At 37.9% G+C, this 13,996-nt stretch overlaps 1 protein-coding gene across 1 annotated transcript; it reads left to right on the plus strand.

The window, feature by feature from the left end:
* The first annotated feature begins 713 nt into the window (after nucleotides 1–713).
* Nucleotides 714–1,922, plus strand: LOC112730036 (uncharacterized). The gene has a single exon (XM_025780152.1). The coding sequence runs from the start codon at nucleotides 714–716 to the stop codon at nucleotides 1,920–1,922; it is 1,209 nt and encodes a 402-aa protein (XP_025635937.1).
* Nucleotides 1,923–13,996: the final 12,074 nt, after the last annotated feature.

Below are 13,996 nucleotides of genomic sequence, written 5' to 3' on the forward strand. Positions count from 1 at the left end.
AAGAACAAGACGGCGGCAGAAGCATGGAGTTTGATCAATGATGTCGTTGAGGCTACCCAACATGTGAAAGTGATGAGGAACAATCATCCCAAGAGTGTGGTGGAAGCACCATCTTCTGACTCAACTTTGACCAAAGTGCTTGGAGACATGACCACTCTCCTCACGGAGATGCACAAGGAACAAAAGGCATTTTACTCACTCCAAGCTGTCCAAGCCCCACCCCAAATCCTCCAACTCGAAGGGCCTCCTAGAGTATGTGGTTTATGCTCTAGCATCGCACATTACACTGACCAATGCCATCAAGTACAAGAGGATTACACCCTTGCGGTAGCCAATGTGAACTATAACAACCGTCCACCCTATCAATCTCAAGGTCAAAATAATTACTTTCGTAGTAATAGTTCCAACCAACGTTGGAGGGACAATGCACAAGGGAACAACCACAATCAAAGATGGAACCAAGGTAACTCATCCTCTCATTATCATAACAACACCAACCAAAACCACCATAACCAACCATAACAACACTCACAACAAAACCAAAACAACAACCATAGATACCAAACGCCTCATCAAAGACAACAACCCAATCAACCTTCTTCTTATTCCATCAACCAAGGTGATGACTCTAACCGTGCACTCTACCAAGAGCAAGAGAGACTTAGAGCTATGGTAGAGAAAAAGAAGAGAACAATAGGGCCCAATTCAATAACATGAGTGTTCAATTGTCCAACATCACCAAAATTCTCTCAAGGTTGGCCCTACCTCCTACCAACAATACCAACACCAACCAAGTCTCTAGCTCATCCAACCTTCCTTCCCAACCTATCCTAAACCCAAGGGGTAGCATCAATGCAATCACCTTGAGGAGTGGTACAACGCTTGAGGAAGTCGAACACAAGCCCATCAAGTTGGCGAAGGATGTTCCTAATGTAGAAGTTGGTAAAATAATGGAGACAGATGAAGATGAAAATGAGGAAGAAGTTGCAAAAGAAGAAGAAGAACAATTGAGGGCCAAGGAACCGAAGCGGAAGAGCAACTTAGAGGAACAAATTCCTATACCTTTTCCTTCGTTAGCTAAGAAGGCCAAGAAGCATGAGGAGCTTGACCCCAACATAGTACAAATCTTCAAAAATGTGGAGGTAACTATCCCACTCTTTGATGTCATACATCAAGTTTCAAAATATGCTAAGTTCCTTAAGGATGTGTGCACTCATAAAGATAAGATTGGTGGACTAGGGATGAATCTATTAGGCAATTATATTTCTTCTATGATGGATGATTTTCCTGAAAAGTATAGTGATCCCGGTCCTTGCTTGGTATCTTGTATGATTGGTGAGATTCAACTTAAGGATTGCATGTGTGACCTAGGATCGTGTGTGAGCATTATGCCACTCTCAATTTATGAGAAGTTGAACCTTGCACCATTGAGGCGATCCAGAGCTAGGTTTGTGCTTGCAGACAAGAGTATAATTTCAGTTGCGGACATTGCTGAGAATGTGTTGGTGAGAATTCAGGACTTAATCTTTCCGGTGGATTTCCATATCCTAGAGACACCTCCCATTGATTCTGATAGGCCATCCTCCATCTTGCTTGGGAGGCATTTCTTGAAGATATCCCGGTTTAAATTAAATGCATTTTCTGGGGATTACTCATTTGAAGCCAAAGGGAAGGTGGTGAAGTTCAAATTGGAGAAAACCATGAGGCAACCTCTAGAGGTACATTCAATTTTTGGTTGTGACATTGTTGAGGATGATGTGATTGAAGAACACTTTATGAGTGATAATGAGATAAGTGTCAGTAGGAATTTGGGTATAAGAGGAGTTAGCAAGGAAAAGGGGAAGGATCCACGACTTCCATATCCTCAAGTGAACAGGCACCCAATCATGGTGCAATTGACAAGTGGAGGCATCTCCCCTTGAAGGACACTCTTACCAAAGCCAACAAGAAGGACAAGATGGATGTCCTTGAGGATGTTCCAAAAAGATGATCTCAAGCTCATGACCGTCTAACTTAAGGACGTTAAAGAAAAGTGCTAGGTGGGAGACACCCCACCGTGGTATGATCTTCCTTGTATATAATTTCTTGCATGTAGTTTTAGAGTCTTTGTTTGATTTTGTGATTGTTTACTTGTGTTGAATTCGTTTAAGCATGCCTGATTTCATTTGATTTTGTTGAGTTGATAGAGCCTTCATGAGGATTTCATTGACCTTGGTATTGGTTAAATTGGTGATTTTGAATAAAATGCTTGATTTTGAGTATTGCCTGAAATTCTAAGTATTTTTGAAGCACCTAGATTGAATGCATGTCAAGAGTTGCTATAATTGCCTCCCTCATTTTGTTTAAAAAAATATCGTTCCACACGTGGGCGTGGACGACGCACACGCGTCGATTGCATTTCCACAACTCCTGGTATAAAAACTAGAGAGTTGTGATGGCACTGTGCAAAATCTGTGCTGGGAGCACAATGCCTCCCACGCGTGCACGTCGATGACACGTATGCGTCACTTGTCCATCTCACACACCCACGCATACACGTCGTTTGCTAAGTTCGCAACTCCTGGTATAAAAACCAGAAAGTTGTGCAAGTTTTGTGCTGCCTTTGTGCGATGAGCACAATATCACCCCACGTGTGCGCGTCAGCTGACGCGCACGCGTCCCCCCTTCCCATTTCTGCTATCCACGCGTAGGCGTGGACGACGCTTATGCGTCGCTCATTTTTTCCCTCTTCCACGCGTACGCGTGAGTGAGGCGCGCGCGTCACGTGCCCGACGCAGCTATCAGGGCACGCTGCACTGTTCTTTCCTATTTTCTTTTCTTTCTTCTTTTCTTTCTTCCTTTCTTCTTCCTTCTCCTTACTACTTCTTCTCCGCCCACAACCACCGGTGACTACCACCTCCGGTGGTCTCACATTTCTCTCTCCTCTTTTATCTCTTCTCTCTTTTTCTCTTCTCCTTTTCTCACTTACACCCAACCTTACTTTCTCCTCCTTTCATAGTTACATGCCTCTTCTTTCTCTTTTGTTTCTTTTTTTTAATTTTTCTTTACTATTGCATTTAATTACTTTACTCTCTTTGTTTTGGTTGAATTTTAATTTTATGGTTTGTTTGTTTGTTTGTTTACTCTTGTTTCTTTCCTTTCCTTTTATTCTCTTGTATAGGTGTTGAATCTCATTTATTTCTAAATTGGTGGATTCTTTCATATCTCTTAACTTGTTGTACTATGATAAATAACATTCTATTTTGGGGCATATTCCCCTTGAACTCATCAAACTTGCTTGTTATTTACAATTTGCACATCAAGTATTTGTGAAAAAGAGCCAATGGCATCTTTGTTCATTGTTGACCTTTTTCTTTCAACTTGGTATCTCTTTTTCACAACACTTGCACTACATGAGCATTGAGGGTCATTTTCATGATTTTTCATCATCAATTGCTCATTGTTTATGGTTTGCTATGTTTGTGGCATCATGTAAGAATGAGTGGTTCATTGTCTTGGAGTTAGTTGAGTGAAAAGTTTTTCTATGACTTCCATCATTCTTGCATGTGTTTGTCATTGTTGTGATCGATGCCTGAGCCCACGATTCTCATGCTTTATACTTGCATGCCTCTCTTACTCTTGCATCTCATGCTAGTGATATGCCTCCATGATTATATTGTTGTCTTGCTTACATGTTGCAGCTGTCATGTCTTCAGGACACTTTACTCCTTTGTGGCATTAATCTTCACTTGCATTGTATTAATTTTGGTTTTTATGTCTCTGAGCTTAATGTTTTTATCTTTTCTTCCTATTTAGGATGGCTACTAAAAAGGAAGGGAAAATACCTCCAACAAGCCGTCTATGAAGAGAGAAACTCAAAGAACAACCGTCATGGCGCAAACTTCCTCGAAGGCCACACCACTTGCTAAGTGGTTGAAGAGCTCTAGCTGCATTGACGAGTAAAAAAGGAAGTTCCCGCAAGATTCACCAACCCACCTACGGCGAAAAACGACAATCTGGAGTCTACCTCGGATCATGGCAAAGAAGTAATCAAGAGGTGAACACGGAGAAGTCCTTGTCTCACCATCCTATGGTCATTGAGGGTGACACTCCCAGACCCACTCTGTTCATCATTGATAGCACGGAGGACCATGCAAATTTCTAACGTAGGTAACAACCCCTCTTTTCAACACCCAAAATTTTAATTTTCTTTTGTCAATTAGGATAATTTGCATTGCATGGCTAGTTTTTTGCATTTAAACAATTTTTTGCATTGTAGTTGTTTCTTGTTAGGATTACTTGGTTAGGGTGATGACTTTTTTTCCAAGAAACTGTTCTTTTTAGGGCCCCCTACCAATTTTTGAAAAATTTTTTTATCTTAAACTTGCTTGAAGAATTTATTTTGGAATATGATTTTTGAGCTAAGAATACACAAGCATGTGAGTTTTGAGCCCAATTGCGTGGTTACATCTTATAACCACTTATTTCCATTCTTGTGTGCGTTGTTCACTTTCTATGATTGCAATCTTTGATTTGTTTAATTCTATATGTCCATTATTTTGTGTACGAATGTATTTATATGATTGAGGCCGTCATTTCAATAGCTCACTTACCCAAATAGCCTTACCCCTTTTATCTACCATTGTTAACCAATTTTGAGCCTATGTTAAATACCCTTTGTTCTTTAATTTAGCATATCATTACCCCTAAGTGAAAAATAATAAATGTCCTTTGATTTGGATCTTTGATTAGTTTAGACGAGTGAGGGTGCGTGTCATCTAAGCGGGAGGGAAGCTTGGAAACATTGGTAGAGCTAAAAGGTGTGTTTTTGTAGTTTTTATTGAAATGTTGGGAATTAGGTACATACTCATGTATTGAATGTTTAAACCATATGCATTGGCACTGTTGTATATGTTTCACCAAAAAAAGAAAAGCAAAAGAGAAAAATTTGTAGAAAAAGAAATAGAAAAATAAAAGAAACAAAAATATATAGAAAAAGAAAGCAATAAAAAAGGGACAAAATGCCCCAAGGCAAAGCCAATAATAACCAATGCATATGGGTTGTGGATTAAAAGAGAATGCGTGAGTGTCTGAAAAGTGAATAAATGGGCAGTTAGGTTGTGTACTAGAATTGTATAGGTTGTTGTGTGTGTTAGGTGAGAGCTTAGGTTAATCAAGGATTCAAATTTCAAGATCACTTGGCCATATATGCATCCTTACCCTTACCCTAGCCCCATTACAACCTAAAGATAAACCCTCATGATGAATGTATGCATGCACCGAATAACTATCGATTGTTAGATGAAGAACAAATCTTGGAAAGCATGATTAGAGGATAATTGAGTGATCAACCCTATACACTTGAGCGAATAGAGCGGATACACTTCTAGTGAGGGTTCGATGCTCAACTCCTTGTTCCCGGCTTTCATAAGCTTTCTTCTTGTAAGTTGTTTACACGTCATTTTGATATATAAATTGGTAGAGTTCATGAATCATCTAATTGCCTTGGCCCTATGTATTCACATATGTTCTTGGGAGATTGATTTACTCTTGACCAAGTAGATAGATGCATTTGTATTAGTTGCATCCATGTAGGTAAATTACATTTCATAAACCCCATTCTCCTATATTCTTTGGTCTTTTTATTTTTAGCATAAAGACATGCTTGGTTTAAGTGTGGGGAGGTTTGATAAACCCCAATTTTGTGGTTTATCTTGTGTAGAATTGGAGGGTTTTGTCAATATTTTCCACGCTTATCCATATAAATTGCATGGTTTTGTATTTCCTTCCTAATTTTGCTTCATGGTTTAAAATATGCTTATTTAACCCAAAAACTGCTATATTTTAATCCTCTTCTATTACCATTCGATGCCGTGATGTGTTTGTTAAGTGGATTCAGAATCTATAAGGTAACAATGGTCTAGAAGATGGAAAGGAAACATGCACAAGTGGAAGGGACATGAAGAATGGAGCTTTGGAGAATTGGTGGCGACGTGCACGCGTGGTCGACGCACACGCGTGGATTTATGTAGCTGGCACTGGCACACAAGTACTGACGCACTCGCGTGGTTTGGCAGAAACCCCACTGACGCGTACGCGTGCTTGACGCATACGCGTGGACCGCAAAACTCAGATGACGTGCACGCGTGACACCCAGCACGTGACATCATTAATGAAATCGTGGCTGGCGATTTCTGAGAGGCTCCAGGCCCAATCTGAGTTCAATTCTGCATGGAAAAAGACCCATGGAACTAGGGGAAATGGGGGATCAATCATTCATACATTACACACAATTTTAGCTAGTTTTTAGTTCTTGTTGTTCTAGAGAGAGAAACTCTTACTTCTCTCTAGATCAAGTTTGATTTTGATTTTTCCTTGTTGAAATTTTGAATTGGATTTTGTTAATTTTAGTTTCAATTACTTAATTTGAGTTCTCTAGTTATAATTTTGTTTAGATCTTGTGTTGGATTTATGTTTTCTTGTTATTTCTCTTTTTCTTCTCATTTTATGAACCTTATGGATCTTGAATTTCTACTAGTGCATTGATGTTTTATATGATTGATAGTGTTAATTGAGTTGGTTTCCATGGATAATTGTTAGTGGGTACTTTTAATTTCCAATTAATTTGCAATTTGAATATGCCTTTAGTTAATGTATACTATGTGTTTGATGAAATATTTCCTTTGATTATGGAGTAGTTTTCTATACTCTTGGCCTAGGCTAAGGGAATTCGGTGATCTTGAGTCATTGGGTCTAATTGGTTTGGTGATTTGAGAACCCCTAGTGGTCAAATTGATACCCATTGACACTAGTCTACTACTAAACCGATTAGTAGATAGATTAGGACTTATGAGTTGAAATTGACCAAGCCATTTGACATACTTCCCTTGTAGAAGTAGACTTAATGAGCTTGGTTCCTTATAATTGTCAAGATATGGTTATTAGACAAGGATGGAGATCCCGATTCCTATGCCTAGCCAAGAGTTTCTTTTATTATTCATATTTGAAACCCAAAAAATCCAAATTGCTTGATTCTTGTTATAGTTAGTTTAGTTGTTTACTTAGTCTTAGAATAGAAGTAGCTTTATATGTTCTCTTGTTATATTGAAATTGCTTATACCTTGCTTTGATTGCTTTGATTTAGTTTCTTGCCCTTTAAGATTCCTCGCATGTTAAGTTTAGTAGCTTAAATTCTTGTTTATGACTCCTAACCCCAGAATTCTAACCAATATTGATGCTCATGTTTGCCATTCCTTGTGAGACGACCCGAGGTTTGAATACGTTGGTTTACTTTTATTGAGGTTGAACTTTGTGACAACCATATTAAAATTTGATTCGAGGATCTATTGTTTGTTTAGAACTATACTTGAAACGTAACTATTTTTGTGGAATTCTTTACCGACAATAATTCTTGCATCACTCATTATGGTTGAAGCTTCAAAGATTGGACGCAAAGGTTGGACTAGTGCTCAATTGGATGGGTCTAGGAGGGTAGTTTGGTGCCTAAAGGAGAATTCGATGTGCATACCACCCGGATGGAATCATGATAATCAACTTGAAGACAGGTGTGAAAATAAGGTTTGGGAGATGTGGATCAATTTTGGGAGCTCCAAACTTGTGAAGAACTCCATCAAGACTTGGTGCAATTAATTGAGAATCTTGGAGCACAAAGGAAGACCAAGCATTGGTGGAAGTTTAAGGATGAATTCAAGCACAAGCCACCTTGATGAGAGCTCCCAATAAGTCCAACTTAAGGACAGTAAATAAAAGTTCTAGGTGGGAGACACCCTACCATGGTAACATCCTTTCATTTGTCTCTTTTTTGTACATATTGGTAAATTAGTTTAATTTCATGTTTTGTTTGGTTAGTTGAGTCTATTTAGTAGTCTAGCATGTTTAAATAAGGTTTTATGGTATTTTGGTAGCTGTTCAGAGGTTTGGAATGCTTGATTTGGCGCAAGAAATTGGAAAATTTTGAAAAACAGAGCACCCAGCCACGCGTATGCGTCACCCACGCGTACGCGTGACCACCAAATTTTCCATGCCCAGTACAAAAACCAGAGAGTTACGCGCGTTGTGTGCTGAAATTGTGCCTCTAGCATAATTCTGGCCCATGCGTATGCGTCACCTATCTTTCTGTTCACTCACGCGAGTGCGTCGTTGACCCATACGCATCGCACCCCACTCCTGCCACTCACGCGTACGCGTGACTCACTGCCCTGTTCCACCCCCTTCTTTTCTTCCCTTCTCTCCATTTCTTTCCTCCTTCTCTCTTCTTCTCTTTTCTTTCCACCCTTCAACCATCATCTAACACTATCATCCACCATTTACCATTATTTTCCTTAGTGTGTTAGTTGTTAGTAGTTAGTTAGTTAGTTATCTTAATTTTTGTTTTAGTTGGTAAATGTTGGATTATTGATTTGATTTGCTGTTTCTTGATCCTGAAATTATTCATTGTTGGATTCCTTTGTTGAGGTTATATTTTGTTACTTGGAACTATATTCTTCATACTTAACGTTTGTGCATACCAAGTACTTGTAAATTGCCTTCAAGCACTTAACTCTTTTGAATTGCATGTTTTGGCCACCATGCGTTCATCATCCATTCTTAGGCAATTGTGTATTATCAATGTATTTTTTGTTAGGTGATGCTTGTTTATGATTGCATCACCTATTCCATGCATTGAGATTGTGGAATTTTGGAATTGGATCGAAAGCTTACATAGTGACATATTTTTTAGCTTTGTAAAGCTTTGTGGACCATGTTTGCTATGTGATTGAGTTTAATTTCTATCTTCTTTTTCCAAAGTTCCATAGCACCCATGTCCTTTACCTCTATGTCACTTAGGTATTGCAAACAAACTTCAATATGTGTCATTGTTTGATGTGTGAGTTTTATATTTCATTTGGTTCACTAAGTTTACTTGCACACCAATCAATGTCCATTCATTATCTAATTCACAATTGCTTGATTAATTGCTTGAGTGCTTTCATGCTTCTTTATGACTTATTTGTTATCTTAACCTACAAGTTTCCTTAAAGTATTTCAAGCACACTAGAATTAGTGAAGTGCACCCTTCTTTTGTATAATTGTAACATGGCATTTAAATACTAGGGTGTGAGTTCTAAACCGCGCGCAATCTTAGAACTCACACACCTATTTTTCATCAACGTCACGCTAATTCACTCACTCCATTCTAGTGGTTATTACCTCATTCCAACAATTTACACTTCCTTGCCTTTGCATTTTCTCATCTTATTGTGCTATTTTCTAATTTTCATGGATGAGTCATCATAAGCAAAAACGGAAGTGGGAGAAAGAACACACAGCGACCGGTTGATCCACCACCTAAAGGTGGCAACCCGTATAGTCATCGTACCCCCTTGCTCATCATTGAATGCACCGAGAATGGTGCAAACTTAAGTGTGGGGAGGTCATCTGACCAATCGGCGGTTTTGGGTGACAAATTTCTAAGCTTATATATATATATATATATATACATATATAATAAGCTTATATAGTCAAAATAATAAAATTTTTCAAGAAATTCATCTATAGGGCACCCCAATTAATTTGAAAAAAATTTTTTTAGAACTTGCTTGAATTATATATATTTGTGGAACATGTTTTAAGCTAAGAACACATAAGCATGTGAGTTTTGAGCCTAATTGTGTGGTTACATCATATAACCACTATTTTCCATTCTTGTGTGCATTATTCTCTTTCTATGATTGTAATCTTTGATTTATTTGATTCTTTATGTCCATTATTCTATGTATACATGCATTTATATGATTGAGGCCATTGTTTCAAATAGCTCACTTACCCGAATAGCCTACTTTTTATCTTCCATTGTTAGCCAATTTTGAGCCTATGTTAATTCCCTTTTGTTCTTAATTTTAGCACATTACAAGCCTTAAAGAGAAAAACAATAAATGTCTCTTGTTTGAATCTTTGATTAGCTTAGGCTAGTGAGAGTGTTTATCATTCAATTGTGGGAGGTTTGGGAACATTGGGTGAGATAAAAGTATATTTTATAGTTTTGTTAAAATATTGGGAATTGGGTACATGCTCATGCATTAAATGTTCTAACCATATGCATTGGTACCTTTGTATATAATTCATCAAAAAGAAAAAGAGAAAAACAAAAAAAAATGTGTATGAAAAGAAAAAGAAAAATAAAAAAATATATAAAAAGAAAGGAAAAGAGAGAAAAAGAAAGAAAAAGAAAAGCAATAGAAAAAGGGACAAAATGTCCCAAAGTGAAGAATGGGTAGTTAGGTTTGCTTTAAATAGTATAACTTGTCATAGGTTAGGTGGAAAGTTTAAGTTAATCGAAGATTAATTCTAGTCCACCTAACCAAATACAATCCTACCTTGACCCTAGCCCCATTACAACCTATGGATAAGTCCTCATGATATTTGTATGCATGCATTAAATAATTGTTAATTTTTGGATAAAAAATAAATTTTGGAAAGCATGATTAGAAGAGAATTGAGTGAATCAACCCTATAAACTTGAGCGACTAGAGCGGATACACATCCGGTGAGGGTTCGATTGCTCAATTACATGTTTTCACCTACGATCATCTCTTATCTTGCAAGTTTGTAAACTCTTTTCATGAACTTGATTCAATTGTGGATTTGACTTGATTGTTAATACCTTTAGCCCTTTCGTTCATATATATATATATATATATATATATATATATATATATATATATATATATATTCTTGGAGATTGATTTATTTTGACCATATAGTTGCATTCATTTAGATATATTGCATGTAGGTAGGTTGCATTTAGATAGTTTGCATTGAATAAATGTTAATACCCTTTGTTTCTTTCTTGAGTTTAGCATGAGAACATGCTTAGTTTAAGTGTGGGGAGGTTTGATAAACCCCAATTTTGTGGTTTATCTTATGCTTAATTTAGGGGATTTTATCAACTTATCTCACATATATCCAATGAAATAGCATGGTTTTTTGAATTTCTCCTAATTTGTGCTTAAGAGTGAAAACATGCTTTTTAGGCCTTTAAATAGCCAAATTTAATTCACTTCAATTCCATTCGATGCCTTGATCTGTTTGTTGAGTGATTTCAGGTTTATAAGGTAAGTGTTGGATGGAATAAGTGAAGAGAAAAGCATTCAAGTGGAGAATTCATGAAGAAATGAGCATTTGGAGTATTCAGAGCGACGCGCACGCGTGACAGACGTGCACGTGTGAAGGGGTGCATTGTCGAAGGTGACGCGTACGCGTGACAAGAAAAATCCAAATGACGCGTACGCGTGACCCATGCGTACTGATGTGTGGAGAACGATCCAACACTAAACTCACCGGCAAGTGTACCGGGTCGCATCAAGTAATAATAACTCACGTGAGTGAGGTCGATCCTACAGGGATTGAAGGATTGAGCAATTTTTGTTGGGTGGTTAATTTAGTCAAGAAAACAAGTGTTGATTTGAGTGATTTGTATCCAACAGAAGCTAAATTGCATGAAATTTAAAGGGAGATGGGTATTTGACTATAAATTAAAGGGCAAAGGAAGTAAAAAAGCTGAATCTTAAAGTGCAAGTAATGTAAATTGCAGAAACTTAGATTGCAAGAAATGTAAATGACTGAAGCTTAAAGTGCAAGAAATGTAAATTGCTTGAATCATAAAAGGATTTGGGAATTGGGATTGCAGAAATTAAATAAGAAAAAGTAAATGACAATCAGCAGAGAAGTAGAAGATGAATTGAGATGCAGCAGATCTAAACAAGAAAAGAAGAATTACTTGAGAAACCAAACAGAAAGCAAAATGTAGCTTAATTGCAATAGCTAAAGGAAAGTTGAAGATCTCAGGGGTGGAGGAGACTAGAAAACAAGTCTAAATCTCAAGTCCTTCCTTGATCCAACAAGAGAATAATTGCAGAGAAGTAAAAGAACAATTGCAGAAGAAATAGAAGATGAAATTAGTAAAGAGAACTTAGATCCAAACCACAATTCTTTGAAATTATGCAGAAAGTAACAAGAGAGATCTTAGATCAAGATTGAAACAGAATTCTTTCAATTCTTAATCCAAGATTCAAAACAAAGATGAAGAGGGTAGAGGCGAGAACAAAAGAGAAGAGAATTCAATTCTCTCCTCAATTCCCAAACCTCCAAAGCTTGAAAATAAAATTGAAAATTCAAAAGTAAGCAAAAGGTAAGTAAAAGTGTGTGAAAAAAGGTTCATTCTAACTCAAACTAACTTCTATTTATACACTTCCTATTTTTGGATTTTAGAATTTGGAGTGGGCTTTTTAATTTGGTGAAGAATTGAATTAAATTGGAAATTTGGTTGAATTTTGGGCTATGGGTCACACTCCCAGGGTCAAGCTCAGTTCATGGGGAGAGCGCAGCCTTGGTGCTTGTCTCCTTGGCCTTTTTGGTGTGACAAGCTCTTTGGATGGCATCAGGGTAGTGCTCGGCTCTCCCCAAGAGCGCAGCATCCCTTGTTGCCTTGGCCTTGCTTCCTTGGTTGCGTGCCAATGCTTTCTTGGCCGTGTCAAATTTTGCTCCCAGCCTTGTCAATGTTGCGCTCAGCTCTCCTTGAGAGCGCAGCATCCATGCTTCAAGGGTGAGGCTCCAGGTTCGAATCCTTGGGGAGGCATTGCTGGCCCTTTTTCTTTGTGAAGGAAACAAGGCTAGCACATGCCTTGAGTGGGAGTGCCTTGGTTCAAATCCTTGCTGTGCTATTTTGTGCATTTTTCCTTTGCCAAGCTTTGTAGTAGCGCTTCCTTCCTTTCCTTAGGTGCTTGGTTCGATCCTTGGGGAGTGCATTTCAGCCAAGTTTGGCTTAATTCCTTGGAGAGTAGCGCTCCCTTACTCCCCCTTGTTCATGAGTTCGAACCTTGGTGTCCTCACTTTGAAAAATTTTTCTTTGAATTTTTCTTGGAATTCTCCCGATAAAGCTCTTGGCAAGAGCGCAGCTTTGAAGTTTTGCCTTGTTTCCTTGTCAAATTGTGGCGCTCGGTTCACAAGGAGAACTTAGCTTTCCTTTTGCTTGGCCTTGGTCCTTTAAGTAGCGCTCCTTGTGAGAGCGCTGAGCTCTTGGTAAGAGCTCTATGGCTCTAGCTCCATGATGTTGCGCTACAATTCTCTCTTCCTTGGGCCACGCTTCTCTTCCTTTGGCTACGCTTCCTAAGCCACACTTTCTTGTTTTCTTTTTTTCTTCACCTACTAGTAATCAAAACAACCAATCAAAGTATCACCAAATTTACAAGGTTTATAAATCATTCAAAAACCAATTAAATTTAGCTTAAACCTCATGATTTAGTATCAATTAAAGAGTGGTTGATTGATTCAATAAAACCATGCAATTCCACTCCAAACCACTTACTTACAATGCAAGAAAGTGCATAAAACCTAATGAAACAAGTGAAAAATGCTTGAAAAGTTAGCATAAGATGACTTGTCATCACAACACCAAACTTAAAACTTGCTTGTCCCCAAGCAAGCACTAAACATAAGAGAAAATGAAATGAAATAGAGAAGTATGCATGTCCTTATTTAGCAGATAGTTGAACTTGGTTCATGGGGTTTTATGCAGATCAATGGTAGCTCATTTATTACTTGCTGCTATATAAGAAATGTTTCCTTAAAGGTTCACTAAGGTTGCTGCTATAATGTTTTACTTTTTGCTTAATCCCTTGTTAGCTTTTCCTTCTTTATTTTTCTTATAAAGCTTATTACTTAATGAAGGCTTGGTGGCAAATGTTGTAGTAGCCTTTGGCTTATTTTGCTCACATTTCTTCACCACAGACACATGGCTCACAATTTCATCCTAGGATCATTGATGCCCAGCATCTCTTTGGATCACTAAATGTTTTGTAGCTAGGTTGCTCTTGATAATGGACTTTTGGTTGGCAATCCCAAATCAGTTGATCTAAGTGGCCAAGTTTTAAAATACTCCTCAGAACCTACTTGTCCAAGCATATCCTCGTACAAAAACACCACAGGCATGTGTCCTAGGGTCCAAGCTATTGGTGTC

This window comes from Arachis hypogaea, chromosome 12 (assembly GCF_003086295.3).
Source record: "Arachis hypogaea cultivar Tifrunner chromosome 12, arahy.Tifrunner.gnm2.J5K5, whole genome shotgun sequence".
NCBI classification, from domain to species: domain Eukaryota; kingdom Viridiplantae; phylum Streptophyta; class Magnoliopsida; order Fabales; family Fabaceae; genus Arachis; species Arachis hypogaea.

What these genes read in the sequence shown, in the direction of transcription:
- LOC112730036 (XM_025780152.1), top strand. Translation starts at nt 714, where the DNA reads ATGAGTGTTCAATTGTCCAACATCACCAAAATTCTCTCAAGGTTGGCC.